Source organism: Serinus canaria, chromosome 19 (assembly GCF_022539315.1).
Source record: "Serinus canaria isolate serCan28SL12 chromosome 19, serCan2020, whole genome shotgun sequence".
Taxonomy (NCBI): Eukaryota; Metazoa; Chordata; class Aves; order Passeriformes; family Fringillidae; genus Serinus; species Serinus canaria.
In genome coordinates, this window is record NC_066332.1 from 9,791,412 (window position 1) to 9,811,283 (window position 19,872).

A 19,872-nucleotide genomic window follows, 5' to 3' on the forward strand; every position below is an offset into this window, starting at 1 on the left:
CCCATCCCCGCACAGGGCCGGCACCCAGAGCTCCCCATCCCCGCACAGGGCCGGCACCCACCACACGGCCCCGGCACCCAGCGCTCCCCATCCCGTCACGACCCCGGCACCCAGCGCTCCCCATTCCCACACGGCCCTGGCAGCCCGCACCCCGCATCCCCCTCACGGCCCGGGCACCCAGCACTCCGCGCTCCCCATCCCCGCCGGCCGCGGCGCTCCCCATCCCGCATGGCCAGGGGCGGGCGATTCCCGGCCGCGGGCGATTCGCGGCCGCGCCGCCCGCTCGGCCCCTCCTCAGCCCCCGGGCCGCCATGCCGGGCTGTGGGGGGGCCGGGCCGCTCTCCGCAGGCGCCGACGCTGCGCGGGGGCTCTGCCGCAGCCGCCGGCCCTGCGCGGGGCGGGGGCTCCGCCGCGGCCGCCGTGCCTCCCCCTCCCCGGGCGCCGTGAGGGGCGGGCGCCCCGCGCCCCCGCCCGCCCCCGGCCCCGCTCCGCCCGCGCAGGGGGCGCCGGCTCGGCCCGCGCCGCGCAGCAGCGGCCCCGCTCCCCCCGCGGGCCGGCGGAGGCGGGAGGCGGGCGGGGGCCGGGCGTCGATGCCGGCGCTGATGCCGGCGCTGCCGCAGGGCTCCTCGGCCCCGCGGCCGCTTCGCAGCCCCGGCGCGGCCGCCCTGCGCGGGGCATGAAGTTGCGGCGGCGGCGGCGGCAGCGCGGCGGGCGGAGCGGGGCGGGCGGCCCCGGCCGCGCCTCCTCTGCGGGGTCATAGTCCCGAGCGGGCTCGCCGCGCCCGGGCTCGCGGTGCCGCTGCTCGCCAGCCCTCCCGCTCCGCTCGCCGCCGCGATCGTGCGGCCAGCCCAGCCGGCCGGGGCGCGCTCCCCGCGATGTGCGCGCAGCGGCGGGCGGCCGCCGGCCCGCTCCCATAACCCTGCCGGCAGCGCGGCGGCTGGCGGGGCCCCTCGGGAAGTTTGATGGCTTCTTTGAGGAGAGTCAAAGTCCTGCTGGTGTTAAACCTGATCGCCGTGGCTGGCTTCGTCCTCTTCCTGGCCAAGTGCAGACCCATCACGACCAAGAGCGGCGACTCCTACCATGACATCCATCCCAGGGCAGAAGTGGCCAACTTGACAGCCCACGGCATCAGCTCCATCCAGGATGCAGTGCTGAAGAGGCTCTCGCTCCTAGAAGACATAGTCTACAGGCAGCTGAATGGTAGGAACAATTCTCCTGCTCTCTAATGCCTTCGGGGTAGGGTCGGTGATGGTGAATGGAGGCTTGGAGCAGGTGCCCGCCTTGCCTGAAGTTTGCATGACGGACCCCTGCTCTCCCCTCTGTTGTTGTGCAAACGGAGTCTCAACAGACTGAATCGATTTAGCATCTGATTTCTAAGTTTCGTGTGTGTCTAAAGCTCGGGGTACCTTGCACAGGATAGAAGGAAATAGTAATAACAGAATGCTGCCTTTCAGATTTATAGGGGCGGTCAGAAAATGACAGCGGCACGATTTCTGCATCAAACGAGCCGGGTGTGCGGCGGGTGAGCACGGGTTGGAGCAGCGCAGGGTGTATTGATCGAGGGAATGGCTTTTACTCCCGCAGAGCTGGGCTTGGAAAAGGAGTTTTCAAATGGCTCAAGTGTGGAGTTTTCAAATGGCTCAACTGTGTTGCATCATTTGAGTGCAGAAGGTCAGAAAGGAAAAGGCACTTTCTCTAAGAAGTTAAGCAAACTATCCAGTATTTCCTATGGCTCAGCACTGACAACTGCTAATTAAAATCTCAAGTAATGCTTCTCTTTATAGCACAGAAAAGGGATTTCTATTAAAATCTCACCAGGTTCTGTAGTTCAGAGACATAGAAAGGGAGTTTTAAAGATGCAGTGCAGGATAGAGAAACACATTGTAAAGATGTAAGAAATCTAGGTGAGGTATCTAATTAAAACACTCACCGTGGAAGCAGATTTTTTTAAAGTTGTTCCCCACAGATTCACAACTGGGGGTGTAATTTCAATCAAGGGTCTTGCTTATTTCTTCCAATCTCCGTAGCTTTAATCCCTGCAAGTTTCTGTGTGTTGGAATGAGCAGAGTTGGTGTTTCTGGCAGTGTCAGTGTGATTCCCTCTCAGGGTTTGGAATATGGAGCTCATGCCCCATTCTGTGCTGTGCTGAACCAGGAGCTGCTGTGTGCTGTGTCTCGGTGCTGAGCCTGAGCTCTAGCTGGTGTCACTGTGCACCCAGGAGGAGAGGCAGGTGCAGGGATGCAGCGTGGCTTTCCCGGAGCACTTGGCTCGGGCAGTGGCTTTGGGGACAGCTCTGGAGCAGCTGAGGAGGAAAGTGTTACTGACATTCCTACTGTATACACTTGCATGACAAACCTGTCCTGCCTGTGCCTGGCACCGTGAGATGCTGAAGCGGCACTGGTGAGTGATAAACAAAGGAGAAGCGTGAGAATAATGAGGAATAAGGTTGGAAGTTGAATGTTATTTGCAATCAAACTGTGAAATTGCCTGCTCCTGGATCCTGCTAGGGCAGAAGTTTCCAGGAGGATTTAGGCAGGTTTTTGGGCAATAACTGCAGCTCAGGATAAGAGCCCTTATTCCAGGATGTTGAACTAGGATAGGACAAGTGATCATGCAGCAGTCTGCCATCCCTGCAGACACAGGGTGAGCTGGGGTGATCCCTCACTGCCCTTCTCTGGAGGTTAACCTGGGACTGCCCACTCTGCCCTGCCCTGGTGGTGGCTTGGGCTGGTGGCAGGAGCTGCAGGGGCAGGGACGGCTCAGTGCTGTCCCCGGGCTGCTGTGGGCACGGGCAGCGCTGTCTGGAGCCTGCTCAGTGCTGAGCAGCAGTCACGCACCTACACACCAGGGGAGGCAGAGAGGGAATAGATATGTTGGCATATCACAAACGTTTTCTCAGGGCAGGCAGAAAGCTGAGCACATAAATGTGACATCTTGTCTGGCCTCTGCATCCTGGGGTGATTTATAGCAGCGCTGATCAGTCTGGCTAAAAAATAGCTCTGGCACAGTGCTTATGTAACTTTGGGTCAAGTGTATATTTGGTACGTGTGGTTTTGAGAGAAGCTCAGTGCTCTGAGGGGTGTCTGTGGGCTGTGCTTCAGCAGGGCTGGGGTTTACAGCAAGATGTGGGGGGGCCATCCCCACCCAGCAGCACTGAAAGGAAACAGTCAGGGGCACTGGGACAGCCCCTGGGGCTGAGGATGAGGAGCAGCTGGATTGGCTTTCCCACCAGGAATTTTCTGTGCCTGGATAAGTGTTCATCCTGGGCACCTGAGGAACACCTAAAATCTCCTGACTGCTGGAAGTGTATAAATAGGAACACACTACTTCTCTTTGATTTTTGTGTGGGCAGTTTTGTGCTGGTGCCTCACAAACTCCACTTCAGCTCTGGGCCAAGCTCCCTGCACAACGACACACAGAGGGATGAGAACTCTCTTTTGATGCTCAAAGGTCATGTTTCACTTGAAATCTGACCTGTGGTTTAGCAGCTACAAAATCATGGAATAAAGTTGTTTTGGTTTGAAAGACAGGTGTCTGCTAAGGAAGGCAGGGCCCTCACTTGAAATGGAAAATGTAAACCCCCTCCCTCTGAATTATTATAAATTGAGATTAAGGGGCTCTCAGGCAAAGATATGGGAGTAGGAACAACAGTTCTTTATTAGGGAAACTAAAAATACAAATGTAATAGTACAAACAACAAAAAAAACCACTGCCAGAGTCAGACCATGCCCTGACCCTTGTGTGTCAGGGTGGTGGCACAGTCCCTTCCCAGGGGGGCTCAGGGTGGTGGCACAGTCCCATCCCAGGGGGGCTCAGGGTGGTGGCACAGTCCCATCCCAGGGGGGCTCAGGGTGGTGGCACAGTCCCATCCCAGGGGGGCTCAGGGTGGTGGCACAGTCCCATCCCAGGGGGGCTCAGGGTGGTGGCACAGTCCCATCCCAGGGGGGCTCAGCCCTCCTGCAGTGCCAGCTGTGGCTCTGCTGGAGCAGGGATCCTGCACAAGGGGGGAGTTTTCCTCTGCAGCTCCAGGGCTGCTGGAGGTGGGCCTGCTCTCCCTCTGGGAATGCAGGGCAGCAGAAAGCTGCTCCTCTGGGAATGCAGTGGGCAAAGGCTGCTGGGCTGTTCCCAGGGCAGATTGGATCCAGGTAGGAATGCTTGGCTCCTCCCCTGGGCAGAGCATCTCCCCATGGGATGGTGGGATTTGATCAGCCCTGCAGGGACACTCAGTGGCCATGGACAGCAGAGATCTCCTGGAGGGAGGATGGGCTGTGGGAGAGATAAAGAAACCTGCCCCAGGAACAGCAGAGAACTGCCCCAGCTCTGACAGAGGGTGACAGAACACACACCCCCAGCTAAATATTTCAACCTAAGACAAAAATATTGTATATAGGGCTGCAAGTTTAGAGCCTGCACCTCACAGAGCATTGGGAAGTGTTTGGCCAAAGAGAGAAGCTACAACCCACTCTGTGTGCAGCCAGCTATGGCTTTCTCCTGCATTATAGGATTTGGCTGGATTTCAGGGAAGTTGAAGCCATCTTTAAAAACCTGAATATCTTCAAAAGCTCCATTCTGTACAGATAAAATGAGCAATCACCAATCTGATCATAGCATTGCTGTGAGTTTGGTTTGTGAGTCATGTAGTGTAAAGCATATTGGAAATAACAGCTCTCGGTGGTACAGCAGCCCTCATGTTTAATGTGTGTGTTTTTATTTATCTCTGTAAAGGTTGGCCATAAAAACAAGGTAAACATCACTGCTTTGGCTCTGGGAAAGGAGGGATTTGACATAATCCTTCTGTCTGAATGATGCTTCTCTGCCATGCTGTTCTGGAAATAACACCAGGCTCCCTCTTACTCCTCTCTGGGCAAGAAGAGCTGTCCCAAAGGTGGCTCAATCTGTACATTCTTTGCTCTTTCTAAAACTTGATTGCTCTTGAACTTGTTGCACAGGTTGTGTGGGGTTTGCTCTTTGCTTGTCTGACTGATGGCTCCCACACACAGAGGTCTGAGGGTGCCCTTTGGAATGGAGGGCTTTGTATGTCTAGGCACTGATCTGGGAGTTCAGAGGATTTTTAATTTCTCTTGTCCAGCAGATGTCCAGAGAAAGTTAATGAAGGTCAGAAAGGAATGTGTATATTTTACTCTGGGTGTTAAATACAACTTGTCTTTTTGATCCAAGCCTGATTTTATATGTGCTGACATTTACATGAGTACAAATTGTGCTGCAGCTTATTTCCAACTTTATGGAGATTTGCACAAATGAACTTTTCAGTTTGTGTTTACAAAGAGAGGGTTTCTGTGCTGTGTGACCAGGTGAGGAGGTGAAGGAAGCAGACTCAGAAGGGAGCATTCAGCATGGAACCATGCTGAATTTTCAGGAACCATGTGTTGCTTCCTGGGAAGTACTGGGCAAAGTCATCCCATTAGTTCATCCCATTCCTCTGGGGTTAATGTAGGAACCCATTGATGACTATGAGGAATCTGAGAAATTGGGCATTTGTAGGACCCAGAGACAACAAAGGTGGTGCAAGCTTTGAACATCCCAGTGGCTGGAGGGTAGGTGACATGGCTTGAGGAAAGGTGGTGTTTGTGTCCATGGGTACTGTGAGACCATCTCAGTGGGATGGGCCAGAAAATGGTGCTGCTGTTGGAAAACAGGGATTGCAGGAGATGGAGAGATTGAGATTGCAGGTTTATTGAGAGAGCTCTCAATAAACCCTGGGTTCAGCCATCCCCTGTACCTGCCCTGTCTGAGCATCTGGAAAAGGTGTGAGCAGGTCACCTGTGCTGTTCACTGGGGACCCGAGGAACCTTCCAGCCCCTGTGTCCAGCTGAGGTCTGGCTCTTGCAGTAAAGCCTCCAAGCAGTGTGAAGGCTGGAAACTCCCTCTCTGTGCTTTGGATTCTGGTGGATAGGGGTGGATTCACAGCAGCAGCTGACTCCAGTAAGGGCTTGGCTGTCCAGAAGCCTTTGTGACAGGAGTGATGTGGCATCTACCTGGCAGTGTGGAAAAACAGTACCAAAGTCTGAACTTCAAGCTAAATTCTGGTAAGACAAAGAAGGGCATGGCTGACTCATCCAGAGCTCTTCTGTTAAATTTTATTTTGTGGTCTCTCAATAGGTCATAGAATCACAGAATGGTTTGGGTTGGAAGGCACCCTAAATACTATCCAGTTCCAGCCCTCTGCCACGGGCAGGGATACCTTCCACTATCCCAGCGTGCTCCAAGCCCTGTCCAACTTGATGTATAAGATCAGGGAGGCTTAAAGCTATTTGCAAATTGTTGTAAAAGAGAGAGCAGTGATGAAGGAATGCTGAAGTGAAGCTGGCCAAAAAAGGGGCAAACAGAGAGGGCTTCTTCCCCTGTGCTAAAGAAATGCACAGATTAAACTGCTGCATCTACCAAATGTTACTGTTGAAAAGGAACTTTACATTCCTTGGGGGTGAAATAAGCCTGTGTTCATTTTTTAAAGCAGCCTGCATCTGTGCTTTAGCACATGGAATAATGTGAACATGCTGAGGTATGGCCAGGTGCATGCCAGCAGCCTCCTGTGTTCTGGCTGTGCTCTCATCTGCTTATCCAATTAGGAAATTAACTTTGGGAGGGTTGCATATGGACATGGAGGCCGACACTGAACCACAGCCCCCAGCACGGTGTTGCTATCCTTGTAAAGTGGCACTTAATTAACTTAAAACACTTTGGAGATACGTGGATTTGCTTCCCATAAGGATAAGATAATGCTTATCTGCTCTAACACTTATCATCCTCCAAACACATTACAAACTCAGCTAACCACTGAGTATAGAAATTATATATGTAAATAAGGCAGACTAAAAGTGGTTTTATCAGCATTTAGGCGAATGTAATAGCACTACACCCACAGACTGGTAATATTAAGGTTTTAACAGGTAGGTAATATATTAACTTAAATGCTAAGAAATTCCCTGATTAAGACAAATAACTAAGTGTAAATAACTGAGAGGAAGGAGAAGCTGTTTGTGGGCAGAAGGGCCCAAACTTTAATGATGTTATTGAGCTAAAATAGTTCTCTATACGAGCAGAGCTTTGGTGGGTGAAATCCTTTGATGTAAGAAATGATGATGTGGAGATAAGGGATAACATGATGGGGATGTAGCTGCTGTGCTGACTGATGGATGTCACACAGCAGCTGGGATGCTGCTTCCCTGTCTGTCCCACTGCCAGGATGTTTCTGAAGTAGAAAATAACTGTATTATGTAGGATGGCCTTTACATATTATACAACTTGATGAAAATTGCCACTTTAACATTTAGGATATACCAAACTGTCACTGTCATATTTTCTGAAAAATCTCTTTGCCCAGGATTTTCTTCTGGGAAGCTGAGAAGCCTCAGAGAAAAATGAAAACAATAATTATCTCATTTGCTTTTCCTGTGTTTTGCTGCTTTAGAATGTGGTTTGGAGATTGTTTATCCAACAGGCGATTGTTTCATTGGTTTTATGTGAATTGTTTTTACTTATTGGCCAGTCAGGGGTCAGGCTGTGTCGGACTCTGGAGAAAGAGTCACGACTTTTCATTAGTATATTTTAGCCTCCTGTCTGTATCCTTTCTCTATTCTTTAGTATAGTTTAGTATAGTATTCTTTAATATAATATAGATTAAAAAAAAATAAATCAGCCTTCTAAGAACATGGAGTCAGATTCATCATTCCTTCCTTCCAGCGACAGGGGTCCCAGAAAATCCAACACCAAACAGATTTTGTTTCCATATTCTTTATTAGGAATAATGAAAATTACGCATTCAGTACCTGCTTTTAGAAGTTCTCAGCCTAAACTTTCTCACAGCAGGAGAGCGGTCTGCACAGGCTCAAGGCACCCGAGAGCTGCTGCCTGTAAATTATTCTTAGCAGGTTCCTGAGAATTTGGTTTGATACTGATCAAGGAATGAATAAAGGAAGTACTTAGAGAAATAATAGAGTTAAAAGGTGAAGCTTAAGAGAGACATTTGGAAGCATCTGGAAGCTCAGACATTAATGTGACATTTAGTTTGCCACCCATCTGACAAGGAGCTGATAGATAATTTGGGGGTTTGATGGTTGTTTGGCATCATGATCCAAATATTCCCTGACATTGACAATGAATGAGTAATAAGCCAGTAACACACTTGTCGTGCAGAGACAACGCAGGATTCATGGGATGCAACAGCAGTGACCAGAATACAGTGACAACAGTGGTGTTTAAGTTTTGCATATTAATTCAGGCCTCCCTGAATGGAGAAACAACCTTCCCTGGCTGGTAGAATTCACAAAGGTACGTTAGATTTACACTGCCTATTTAGTTGTGCAGCTGTGAGAAATATCTCCCCAGGGATACAAAACACCCAGGAAGGTGCTGTAATTATGTGAATAATAGTCCTGCTTGTGAGTCTCAGTCTGGATCAGAAGTGTCCTGTTGTGTCTCCAGGGAGAGACACTTGGAGTTGGATTTATTTGGAGAAGAATGGGCATGTAGAGATGTTTCAGTGCCTGGAGGCTTCCAGCTGCCACTCCAGAGGGCAGGACTCTGCCCATGGTGTACTCTCTGCTGGGCTCCCAAAGCATCCTGGCTACCCCAAGCCCTTTGGGATGGCAGCAGGAATTGCTGAGGAGCAGTCCTGTGCTCGCAGTATTGGAGATCTCCCCTCTTGACCAAGCAGGAGTGATGGATGAAGTTGGCTTCAGGCATGTGCTGTCCACGTGCCTGGATTTTGGGGAATCTTCTGGTCCATTCCAGGCCATTCTCCCTCCTTATCCTCTCCTGGCAGAGAGCACGAGTGTTGCTGATCAGAAAATAAAGCCTGTGAGAAACCCACCTGTTGACAACAGCAAAGGGAAAAGAGCCTGCTCAGGTAACCAAGGAGGTTTTACTAATTTTGTGATTCATGCCACTAATCTTTGCCTAAAATGGAACATCTGCTCCAGATGTTGCTGGCAGGCTGCCACTTCCCAGCTCCTCAGACATGCCTGAGCTATGGGGTGTAGCTGAGGGCATTCTGCATGCTGATAGATTACATTTAAAAGGGAGGCTTATTTTTGGTAAGATGTCCTTATCAAAGTCTGCAAAGGGCTGTTCAAGCTGAATACTCAGAGTATTGACCCTCCTGTGAGTCAACAGCAGTGATTCAACTCAGAAATGTATCAGAGCAGCACAGAGATTATTTTTCCTAAACAGTTCTGGGAGTACAAACAACTGTATTTTCCAGCCCCCAGTCCCCATGGTCAGATTTGTTCTAGAAATTGTTGAATGCTTTACACCTTATAGCTACAAGCCTTGCTATTTCTGCCTATAAATCTAATAGCTATCGACCCACATTCTGACATCCCCTGACGGTTATCTAAAAATAATGCAGGAATGATGCAATGAGACGTAAAACTGTGAGGAGAGGGCTGTGCTGAGCCATCACAGCCTGCTCTGGGTGCAGCTCAGGGCTCTGCTGCTTGGGTCCTTGGGGGGGTGCAGTTGCCTGAAAAAGGAAGAAAATTCCCGGTGAGTTGGATAAAAAATCACAGTTTGTGTTTCCCTTTTTAAAATCTGATACTCGGCGTTTGCTGTGTAATGAATCCCAGTTCTGTGATCCTGCCCTCCCAGGGATTCCTCCCTGGGAGTCACTCTGATCCCTGATACCCCAGAGAGCCATGCCAAGGGCTGTCTGCCATGTCCCAGCACTTGTTCTGCCTTGGAACAGGAAACACTGACAGCATCACCAGCTCTCTACTGTGGGAGTAATCTGAGAACTCTGCTTTAATGGATTTGTTAAAAAAAGGGATCTCCCTGGGCTCTGTGACCCAGGCTGCTGTGCAGGAGCACCATTCTTCCTGCTGACAGGGAAGATGAGAGATCTCTGGAGCTCTGGAGCCGTGTCACACACAGTCAGTCAGCACATCTTCCCTCACAGTTGGAGTGCTGTGGTGCACAGGGGATTTAATTCCAGAGCAGTAAAACCACTGGTGTGATGTCTCAGCATGGGATGATCAGGAAGGAAGGAGGGAAGGGGAATCCTTGGTCAAGGATGTGCAAGTGGAAATGACTTAGAATCACAGACTGGTTTGGGTTGGAAGGGACCTTAAAGCCCATCCTGTTCCACCCCTGCCATGGCAGGGACACCTTCCACTGTCCCAGGCGGCTCCAAGTCCCGTCCAGCCTGGCCTTGGGCACTGCCAGGGATCCAGGGGCAGCCCCAGCTGCTCTGGGTAACCTGAAGAATCCCTTCCCAATATCCCATGTAACCCTGCCCTTTGTCAGTTTAAAGGCCTTTGTCTTGTGTCACTTCCCCTGGTTTGAGGGGTGAGTGTCCCCAGCACCTCGGTGGCTCTGGAAGGGGAGGAGCTGGGCTCTGCCACGTGCTGCCTCTGAGCATCCTTGATCCCTCTGCCTGCATTCCCCAGCACCCAGAAGGGATACAGGAGTTCCTTTGCTCCTGTCTCCTCGATGGAACAGCAGGGTCTTTCTGTGCTGGTGGGCCCTGAAGGAACAGATTGCTGTTCCTTTGTGTCTAAGTGCTGACACAGAAAGCAGAAAGCCATTACAAGAGAGAAATCAGCAGTGGATTAATAGACACCAGCAGAGCCCCAGCTGAGTTATTCTGGGTGTTTCCTTGAGCTGCAGAGCCTCAGAGAGCCATGCAAGGTTTCTTACCTGCTGGTTGTCAGAATTTACTTAACCTTAGTTTTAATCTTCATTAGCTTATGCAGTATTTTGGGCAGGGTAATGGCCTGCCTCAGTTGTGCCTGTTCTCAGAGCATAAAGGTAAAGTGAGAAGGTTAATTTTTAAATAACAATTAGAATCTCTTTCTGGGTCTTTGCCTATATTACACTTTAAATGAAATCATGAGGACACTCACGTTTGCACCAAATTACTGCTAATTCTTCCAAAGCAGTTGCTTGATCACACTTTACAAACACAAAGTAGAGGAGGAGAATAAAAAAGTGAAAAGCCATTTAGTGAATTTTAAAGCTTGCTTATATTTCATTATTGGATTTTAAATTTTTGTTGACCTTTGTGTGTTTTTAGTATTTGCTGCCTTCAGAGAGGTGGGCTGGAACACTGAATGCTTTAAATAGCAGGGAACGTAAACCCCCTGTTCTGCTGGATTTTATTGCAGTATTTCCTCTTTGCACTGACAAGACAATAACAGTAATAACCATTATCCTGGTGTAAACCACGTTGTGCCTAAGTGTAGCCCAAACACCAAAATGTGGGATTTCAGTTTGCTGGAAGTTGTTGCTCTTGTCATCAGGAGGGACTGGTGTCACCACTGAGGGCAGCAGGATCCAGCAGGAAAGGCTTGGGGCTCGCTTTTAACTTTGATGTTTTGAGTGATGCTCCACCAGTCACACAGAATAATATTAGAAAAAATATGTAAGTTAGGGATTTATGTTTCCTTATGTAGTACTGAAGGGATGTCTCAAGGACAGGAAGAGATGAGATTTTTATGTGGGGAATGATATGAGAACAAAGAAAACCTTGCAGACAAGTTTTGGCTATTTGAAGATACTTGGAACTGGCATCAAAGAGGTGGGAACAGCAAAAGTGAGGCAGGAGAGATGCTGGGTGTGCTTCTTCCTCGTTAGGGAATCCCACAGAGTGGCTCAGGCTGGAAGGGGGCCCAGAGGGTCCCTGGTGCCACCTCCCTGCTCAGGCAGGGCCATCCCAGAGCACAGGGCACAGCATTGTGTGCACAGGGCTCTGCAGTATCCCTGCTGAGGGAGACTCCAGCCCCTCCCTGGGCAGCCTGTTCAGGGCTGGGCACTGCCCAGGGCAGGAGTTGTGCCTCCTGGGCAGGGGCAGTTCCTGGGCACCCATTCCAAGGGCTGGGCTGGAGCCTGGATGAAGTGATTCCCCCTCCCTTGGGCTGTGACCTTGCCCCATGGTCCTGACTGGTTCCTGTCCCTAATACTTGGTGCTATAAACCAGTGAGAAACAGGCTGTTCCCAAACCACTTAATACAAATCATGCAGAATGATTGGGGGGAGGTAGAATTAGACCTAAAGTTGTGTTAATTCCTTGTCACTTTTGGATTTCAAATTCCTCTTGGTTTAAATCTTTATTAATTGCATGATGATTACGGTGAAGGGAAGATAAGTTAGAAAATGGAAATAAAAGAGTCATAGAATATCCTGAGCTGGAAGGGGCCCACAGGGATCATCCAGCCCAGCCCATGGCCCTGCACAGGACACCCCAACAATTAATGAACCAATTATTAAAGGGACACACAGAGGGGCCCTGGCTGTGGGAAGCTGGGGAAGCCAGAATTCCAGTTTGGAGGAGCAGGCACTGCTGGTAAGACAGGGGCTCTTTGGATGAAGTGACAGGGTGGACCCTGCCAGTCTGGTTTTCAGACCCCTCAGGTGGAAGTCAGGAAGAAACCTTCAGTCTCAGAAGAAATAAATGATTTATTTACCCTGTGGATTAGGGGGTTGCTCTCTCTGGCACGAAGAGGAGTGGTTCACATGTGGGGCTGTTTGCTCAGAGCTGTTAGAGGGGAGAGTGAGTGAGGTGCATCATGCAGGTGATTTATGGAGGGGCAGACACCCTCAAATCTCCTGTCAGGAGTGTCTGGAGGTAGTTCCTGTCTTTTGCAGTGTCTGACATGGGAGGAGTTGTGGGGTCAGGTCATATTGACTTGATTTGCCTTTGGATCCAGCACTGAATCAATACTGACTTTCTGGGGGAGTTTAATCCCTGTTCTGACAGACATGAAAGGGGCTAGATAGTAAAATGGGATTTTACACTTTTATCAGTCTTTTCCTAGTGACTTGCTCAACTTCCAAATACTAATTAATGCTGTGTCCCATCCACGAATTTTCCTTCCTACTGATGCTGTCTGTTTGATCTGAGAGCAGCACCAGACCTTGCAAATTAGGGCTGCCAGCCAGGCTGTAGTGGGGACAGAGAACAGGAAGGAATAAAACTTAGACATCACATTGGAAGCCTTCAGCATAATTTATGCTCTTTGTGCAGCTATTTGGAAAATCCTGGAATTCCCTTGAATGTCCAGCTCTGCATATCCAGAAACACCCAGCTCCAATTCCAGAAATTCCAAAGAAATTTGATTTGGATATCCCTATTTACTCCAAAGCTACAGACCTGGGTGGAGACATCTCTGGTATCATTTTATTCTGAGGCTGCCCAGATTTTCCAGCATGACAAACTGCTTTAATTTGTTTATAATTTTTCCAGTTCGACTGAGGTGGTTGGATATTTTCAAGATCATGTTTGTCTTTAATGACATCAAACTGGTCCACATGTTTCTGGGAAGGATGTGTGAGAAGAATCACAGAATGTCCTGAGCTGGAAGGGATCCTCAAGGATCATCCTGGCCCTGCACAGACACCCAACAATCCTACCCTGGGCATCCCTGGGGCTCCTGGAGCTCTGGCAGCCTCTGGACTGGGACCATTCCCTGTTCCATGTACCAAGAACAGGCAATATTGTCCTCATGGAGGGACAAAAGTGGCTGTAAAGGGAAAATGAGTGGAGTGGTTGAACTGACAGCTCAAAAAAAAAAAAAAAAATGGGGCTGAGAAATCATGGGAGCAGAGAAGGGGGTGGGTGAGGAGGCTGAGATGGGGGGACCTTTGGAATTGAGGGATGGGGCATGGGATGGGGCAGGGTGTCCAAGGAGCAGCAGTCCTGGGGCATCTCTGGGTTGCTTCAGGAATATTTGAATGTGTGCAGCTACTTATTTTGTTACAAATAGTGGAGGAAGGGCTTGCCACAAAAGAAGTGTCTTTTCAGCTCACTACTTTATGTACATGAAGTATAACTAAAAGGAGAGGTACTTCCAGAAGTGGCAAATGCAGTCCCTGAGGTTTGTTCTGGTTTGGTGATTCCAGTGTGAGCCTCGCTCAGGAGATGAGTGGGTGCAAAGCAGGGCAGGTATTATTAGCTGTGCAAAGCAAAACAATACAGTTGCTGGGGAAAAATTACAGGGTTTGTGCTGAAGCAGATATTTAACCTTTGTTTTTACAACTCCAGAAATGAAGCAGTTTGTTTCTTAATGTGGGTTTAATGCTGCAAGTGTGTGCTGACTGGGTTTTCACGTGGAATGGAAGAGATGCTGGGCTATTAAAGTCTGGTTTAACGATCCCTTTTCCCATAACTCCTAATATTTGCCATTTACTAATTATGATGTTCCGAAGTAGTTTGCATTTGCAGTAGATGTTTTAAATGCTGCAGCTGTTTTAGTTTCAAGCTAACTGCTGGTGACTTTTTTATTAAAGGAGTATTGTGTACTATTGGTGATTTTTGGAGGCTGGCAGGAAGAGCTCACCTCAGACTGTTCTTTATTAGGAGGTTTTTGATGCCCAGGCCTCCAGTGGAAGCAGAACTTGAAGAGGCAGAGGAGCAGTGCTGGAGAACACAGAAGCTTTCTGTGAGCATTGTTTTGTGGTGTAAACTCCTGTGAGTCAGCGAGGGTGTGCCTAGGGGTGGCTGTTTGGGGCCCTTTGTGATTTGGGAAGTACTCCTCTGTTTGTTTGTATTTTTAAATCCTTGGGATTATCTGGCTGTTTTACTACAGGGGAGATGTGTCTGTTAGAGAGGTCACAGCCTGGGCAGCAGCTTCTCAAGGAAACTGTGGGAATGAAAAGATCAGAGTGGTTTGTTCATTGCCCATTTTGCTGCTCCGAGGGACAGGGGGATGGGACAGGTGACCTCATTTAGGGCCCCACAGATGTTGTGAGGACACTGACCTTTGGTTTGCAGGGCAAGGTTTGGGCTGCGGGGGGGCTGCAGGGGTGGCTTCTGTGGGGAGCTGCTGGGAGCTTCCTCCATGTCCAAGGGAGCCAACAGCAGCCAGCGGCTCCCAGGGAGATCCAGGGGGGAGCAGAGATCCCCCTGCAGCCCCAGGAGGAGCCCAGGGTAGAGCAGGGGGGGCTGAAGGGGCTCTGACCCCTGGGAGCCCCTGCTGGAACAGGGTCCTGGCAGGGTCTGTGGATCCATGGAGAGAGGAGCCCACCTGGAACAGGTTTGCTGCAAGGACCCGTGAGCCCATGGGAGGGAGCTCACTGGAGCAGTTCCTGAAGGACTGAGCCCATGGGAAATGGGATCCACACTGGGGCAGTTCCTGAAGGACTGAGCCCATGGGAAATGGGATCCACACTGGGGCAGTTCCTGAATGGGAAATGGGATCCACACTGGGGCAGTTCCTGAAGGACTGAGCCCATGGGATATGGGATCCACACTGGGGCAGTTCCTGAATGGGAAATGGGATCCACACTGGGGCAGTTCCTGAAGGACTGAGCCCATGGGAAATGGGATCCACACTGGGGCAGTTCCTGAATGGGAAATGGGATCCACACTGGGGCAGTTCCTGAAGGACTGAGCCCATGGATAAAGGAATCCACACTGGGGCAGTTCCTGAAGGACTCAGCCCATGCATAAAGGAATCCACACTGGGGCAGTTCCTGGAGAACTCTCCCCTGGGAGGAACCCCAGGCTGGGGCAGGGGCAGAGGGTGAGGAGTCCAAGCCCTCTGGAGGAAGGGGCAGGGGGGACAATGTGTGATGGACTGACCACAGCCCCATTCCCATCCCCCCGAGCCTCTGGGGAGGAGGGAGAACAAATCAGGAGTGAAGATGAGCCTGGGAAGAAAGGAGGGGTTTGGAGAAGGTGTTTTGAGATTTGGGTTTATTTCTCAGTTTTCTCGTCTGATTTGATGTGTTTGATAAATGAAAGTGATTTCCCCCAGCTGAGTCTGTTTGCCCATGGCAGCAGCTGGTGAGGGATCCCTCCCTGCCCTTATCCCAGGCAGAGCCTTTCCCTGTGTCCCGTGTGCCCAGCCCAGCTGAGCAGGGCAGTGACAGCAGGGCTGGGTGGGCCCAGGGAGCCCAGCCAGGGTCACCCCACCACAGCCTTATTGTGTGAGTGACCTCCCTGCACAGAGCTGAGAATGCCTGAGAAGTGGTTAAGAAAATCCCACTCTAAAGTATGAGTTAGGCTGGGGCTGTACTTGAAGGGAGAAGGAAATGAGCAACTCAGAATTCTTGGGGTGCTCTGCAAGCAAGGAAAGCCTGTTAGCTCAGCTGCCTGCTCCCTTTGCATGTTATTTTATCTTGTATTTTACTTGTGTTGGTTTTTTTCTTAATCCCATTTCTCAATCACCTTCACTAGAGACAACTCCAGCTGTGACTTGACAGCTGCTCCTGTCTTCTCCAGCATGTGCTGCCAAAATCCCAGTTGATTCTGGGGCTTAAGGCACAGTGCTGTCTATTTTCTGTATTTCTGCCTACTATGAAATCATACACATTAATATTAATCATGCTCTTTTCAAATTCAGAAGCCTCCAGGGCTGTTGCAATTATGGTTTGTTTTTTTTTTTTAATTTAGTTTTTGGCAGGTGTGCCCAGGCAGTAACAGGGCTTATGAGCCTTGGCACAGGGCAGTGTTTTGGGCTTGGGTGGACTCAAATCTTGAACTAAAACCTTAAACTCTTAAGGAAGCTTGAGTGTGAGTGAAAACTTGGAGTACTCTCTCTTCACCTGACGTCCTGTGAAATAATTCCTTGACTTGGCAGAAGGGGCTGTGATGCCAGGGGTGGGATGTGCTGCATGTCCTCGTGCTGAGTGTTGGGTGTGATCCTGCACACACCTGCTGTGGGAACCTTGATCTGGGCTCATTTCCTGCTGCTTTTGGCTCCAGGCTCCCCTCCTGCTGTCTAGAGGGCAAAATGCTGCTGCTCTTGGAGGCAGAATCTGACCTGCAGCCCCGCCCCCCCACCTTCCAAAAGCATTAGAACAGGAAAAGAGATTTTCCCCTTCTTGCCTGCTCCTTCCTTGGCAGTTCCCACACCTCCATGCTGAGCCTTGGCTTAAAGCCTTAAGAGCTGAAACTCAAGAAGTTGGGGAGGGGGAAAAAAAAGCTGATCCAGGAATCTTCTGCCTGGATCAATGGAGCAAAAGAACAGGCTGAAGTTGCACAATTGGGAGTCAGGAGAAGTTTGCTCATGTGCTGTGTCAGGAGCTTGTACAGGCGATTATCTTCAGAGGTGCATAAGGCAAAAGCTTTTCCAGTCTGAGGAACTTCCTTTTAACTTGAGTTTTAAAATGCTGATTTTTAGTTTATTTTTTATAACAAAATTGCTGATAGGGGCAGTCAAGTAATAATGAAATCTTTGTGGTTCATTTTCTTTGACTTCTTTTTTAGATGTCACTACATAAAACCTTTCCAGTATTTGCCTCCTGTGAGCACTGGGATTCCTTTTCCTGCCCTTGGTTGCATTTCCTGCACTCTGCACACTCAGTCCTGCCAGGCCCCCAGAGCTTCCCAAAAGGAGCTGGGCAGGAGCAGCCTGGGGTGCCCACCCTTGGCTCCCCAGGTGTCCCTTGTCACCTGTTCAGTGACCAGGGCTGGAACTGGGAGCAGCAGGAACATGTTCTGTGAGTGCATGGAATTTCCTTGAATATTGCCTGTTCTGTTGAGCCAGGCTGGGAGAAGAGCTGGGGGTGCTCACCTGGAGAGGAGAAGGCTCCAGGGAGAGCTCAGAGCCCCTTGCAGGGTCTGAAGGGGCTCGAGGAGAGCTGGAGAGGGACTGGGGACAAGGATGGAGGGACAGGACACAGGGAATGGCTCCCACTGCCAGAGGGCAGGGTTAGATGGGATATTGGGGAATTAGGAATTGTTCCCTGGAAGGGTGGGCAGGCCCTGGCACAGGGTGCCCAGAGCAGCTGGGGCTGCCCCTGGATCCCTGGCAGTGCCCAAGGCCAGGCTGGACATTGGGGCTGGAGCAGCCTGGGACAGTGGGAGGTGTCCCTGCCATGGCAGGGGTGGGATGAGATGAGCTTTAAGGTCCCTTCCAGCCCAAACCATTCCAGGATTCTGTGAGAGCACTGGTAGGGTTTCAAAGCCTGCAGCCCAGCCTGTACATTTTTCTGAGGAGAGGGCCCTGCCTGCATCCCTTTGTGTGGGGAGGCAGGGAAAACCCAAGGAACTCTGGTTCCATCATTTCAGGTGTAAGCTCTGCTCTTTGCAGGGATTTCAGCAGGGTTGGGATGGGGCTTTGCTCCTGAGCTTTGTTAATTGCCAGTACCAATTGGAATGCTCTGTGCTAGGCTAACCTAATAAAAAGGTAGGGCCTAATTTTCAGGCTGAAATTGATGTAAGCTGGGCTCCTCTCATGTGAGTCCCTTGAGCTTTTTCAGTCTAATTCAAGAGATTTTTTTTTTCTTCCTTCTTCCCCCTGCTAGGTCATGAAGAGCCTTTGTATTCCATTTGCATTGTGTTACCTGTCAGGGCTTGTAGCTGTGGGCCACATTCAGAACTACCTGGAGGGCAGGCACCTTCCAGCTGTCCTTCATTTCTCTGCCTCAGGTTGGTTTTTCTCACAAGTACGGACACTTTCATATTTATACCCGTGACAGAAATAAATTAAATTAGTCTGAAATCACCCTTTGCTCTGACAATGCTCTGCACTTTCCTTACATTAAGGAGATAAGGAGACGAACAAACCTGCTTTGAAGATGAGCTGATTTCCATAGCAGGCAGAGTGACCTACTTAAAGGGAGAGGGGGAGCGAGTGGGGCTGGAAGTGGGCTCTTGATTTATTTATATAATCTCCAAGTGTCTGTGTCAGCTCCCCTGGCTGAGCCCTCTCCTGACACACACCTGGCAGAGACAGAGAAGGTGGAGCTGAGCGAGTGTGCTGGTGTTTGAGGGTCCCCAGGACAAGGGAAGAGATGAGAATCTTGACTCCATGTTTCAGAAGGCTGATTTATTATTTTATGATATTTATTATATTAAAAGAAAATTATATACTAAAACTATACTAAAGAAAGAAAGGAGACATCAGAAAGCTAGAAAGGAAGGAATAATAAAAACCTGTGGCGGCTCACAGCCTCGACACAGCTGAACTGGGATTGGTCATTAAATAAAAACAATCCACATGGCACCAATCAAAGATGCACCTGTTGGTCAGCAACTCCAGACCACATTCCAGAGCCATCAGATGGTTATTGTTTGCATTTCTTTTCTGAGGCTTCTCAGCTTCTCAGGACAAAGATCCTGGTGAAAGGATTTCCATAAAATACGTCAGTGACAAGCGAGCGCCGTTTGTCCCACCAGGGTTTCCTGTGTCTGACCAGCCTGGCATTGGAGACTCTGGGGAGGTGACACCATTCACACTTTTGGGGCTTTTGGGAATGCTCATCTTGGCTTCACCTTGTGGGAAATCTGCCAGGTTGCCTCACTTAAATAAGGGGAGCAGGCTCTGAGGTCTTGAGGGTCATGTTCAGAGCGCAGGAAGATCCCTGTGGGGGATTGCCCAAGATCTGGAGATCTGGGGATGCCCCAGGGGATGGGCTGGAGCAGCAGGTGGGTGGTGAGGTGTATTTGCATCTGGTTTTGCACACTCCTGGTCTGGCAGCCAGGTGACACAGGGAGTCATGTGTGTGCCATCCAGTGGACACGGCCTGGGTGGGTGTGGGCTTTGTGGCCAGTTCTCTGTAATATGGGCTCTCTTAGTGATAACCTGTGTCTGACTGGGGTCAGATGCCACCCTGGGGGGGACCTAACTCTGCAGAACAGTGTCTGCAAGGGCAGGGCTGTCCCTGGCCATTGCCCTTGGGGTGAAGTCATTTTGTCACAGAATCATCACAGGGGGTTTGGGGACAAAGGGACTTAACGCCCCTCAGCCCTGGGGTCCCCCTGCTGTGGGCAGGGACACCTTCCACTGGGCCAGGTTGGCTGATGTGCATCTGGATCAGAGTGACCATGGTCACACCAGCCATGGAAGTGCATCCTTTGTGCCCTAAGAGCTGATGTTCCTGTCCCTGTGGGTTTGTGACCACCCCTCACTCAGGTGCTGAGGGCTGCTGTGCTGCCAGTGCTGCTCCCTGGGTTTGTGTCAGCTCCACTTG

At 50.3% G+C, this 19,872-nt stretch overlaps 1 protein-coding gene across 2 annotated transcripts in view; it reads left to right on the forward strand.

Annotated features, from left to right (window-relative positions):
- The first annotated feature begins 910 nt into the window (after positions 1–910).
- GALNT17 (polypeptide N-acetylgalactosaminyltransferase 17) overlaps positions 911–19,872 on the forward strand; it is a 230,751-nt gene continuing 211,789 nt past the window's right edge. For both annotated transcript variants that reach the window (XM_030232442.2, XM_050981903.1), the window contains exon 1: positions 911–1,200. In XM_030232442.2, the coding sequence (XP_030088302.2) occupies positions 963–1,200 (238 nt within the window). In that variant the 5' untranslated portion in view covers positions 911–962. The remainder of the gene's footprint in view (positions 1,201–19,872) is intronic.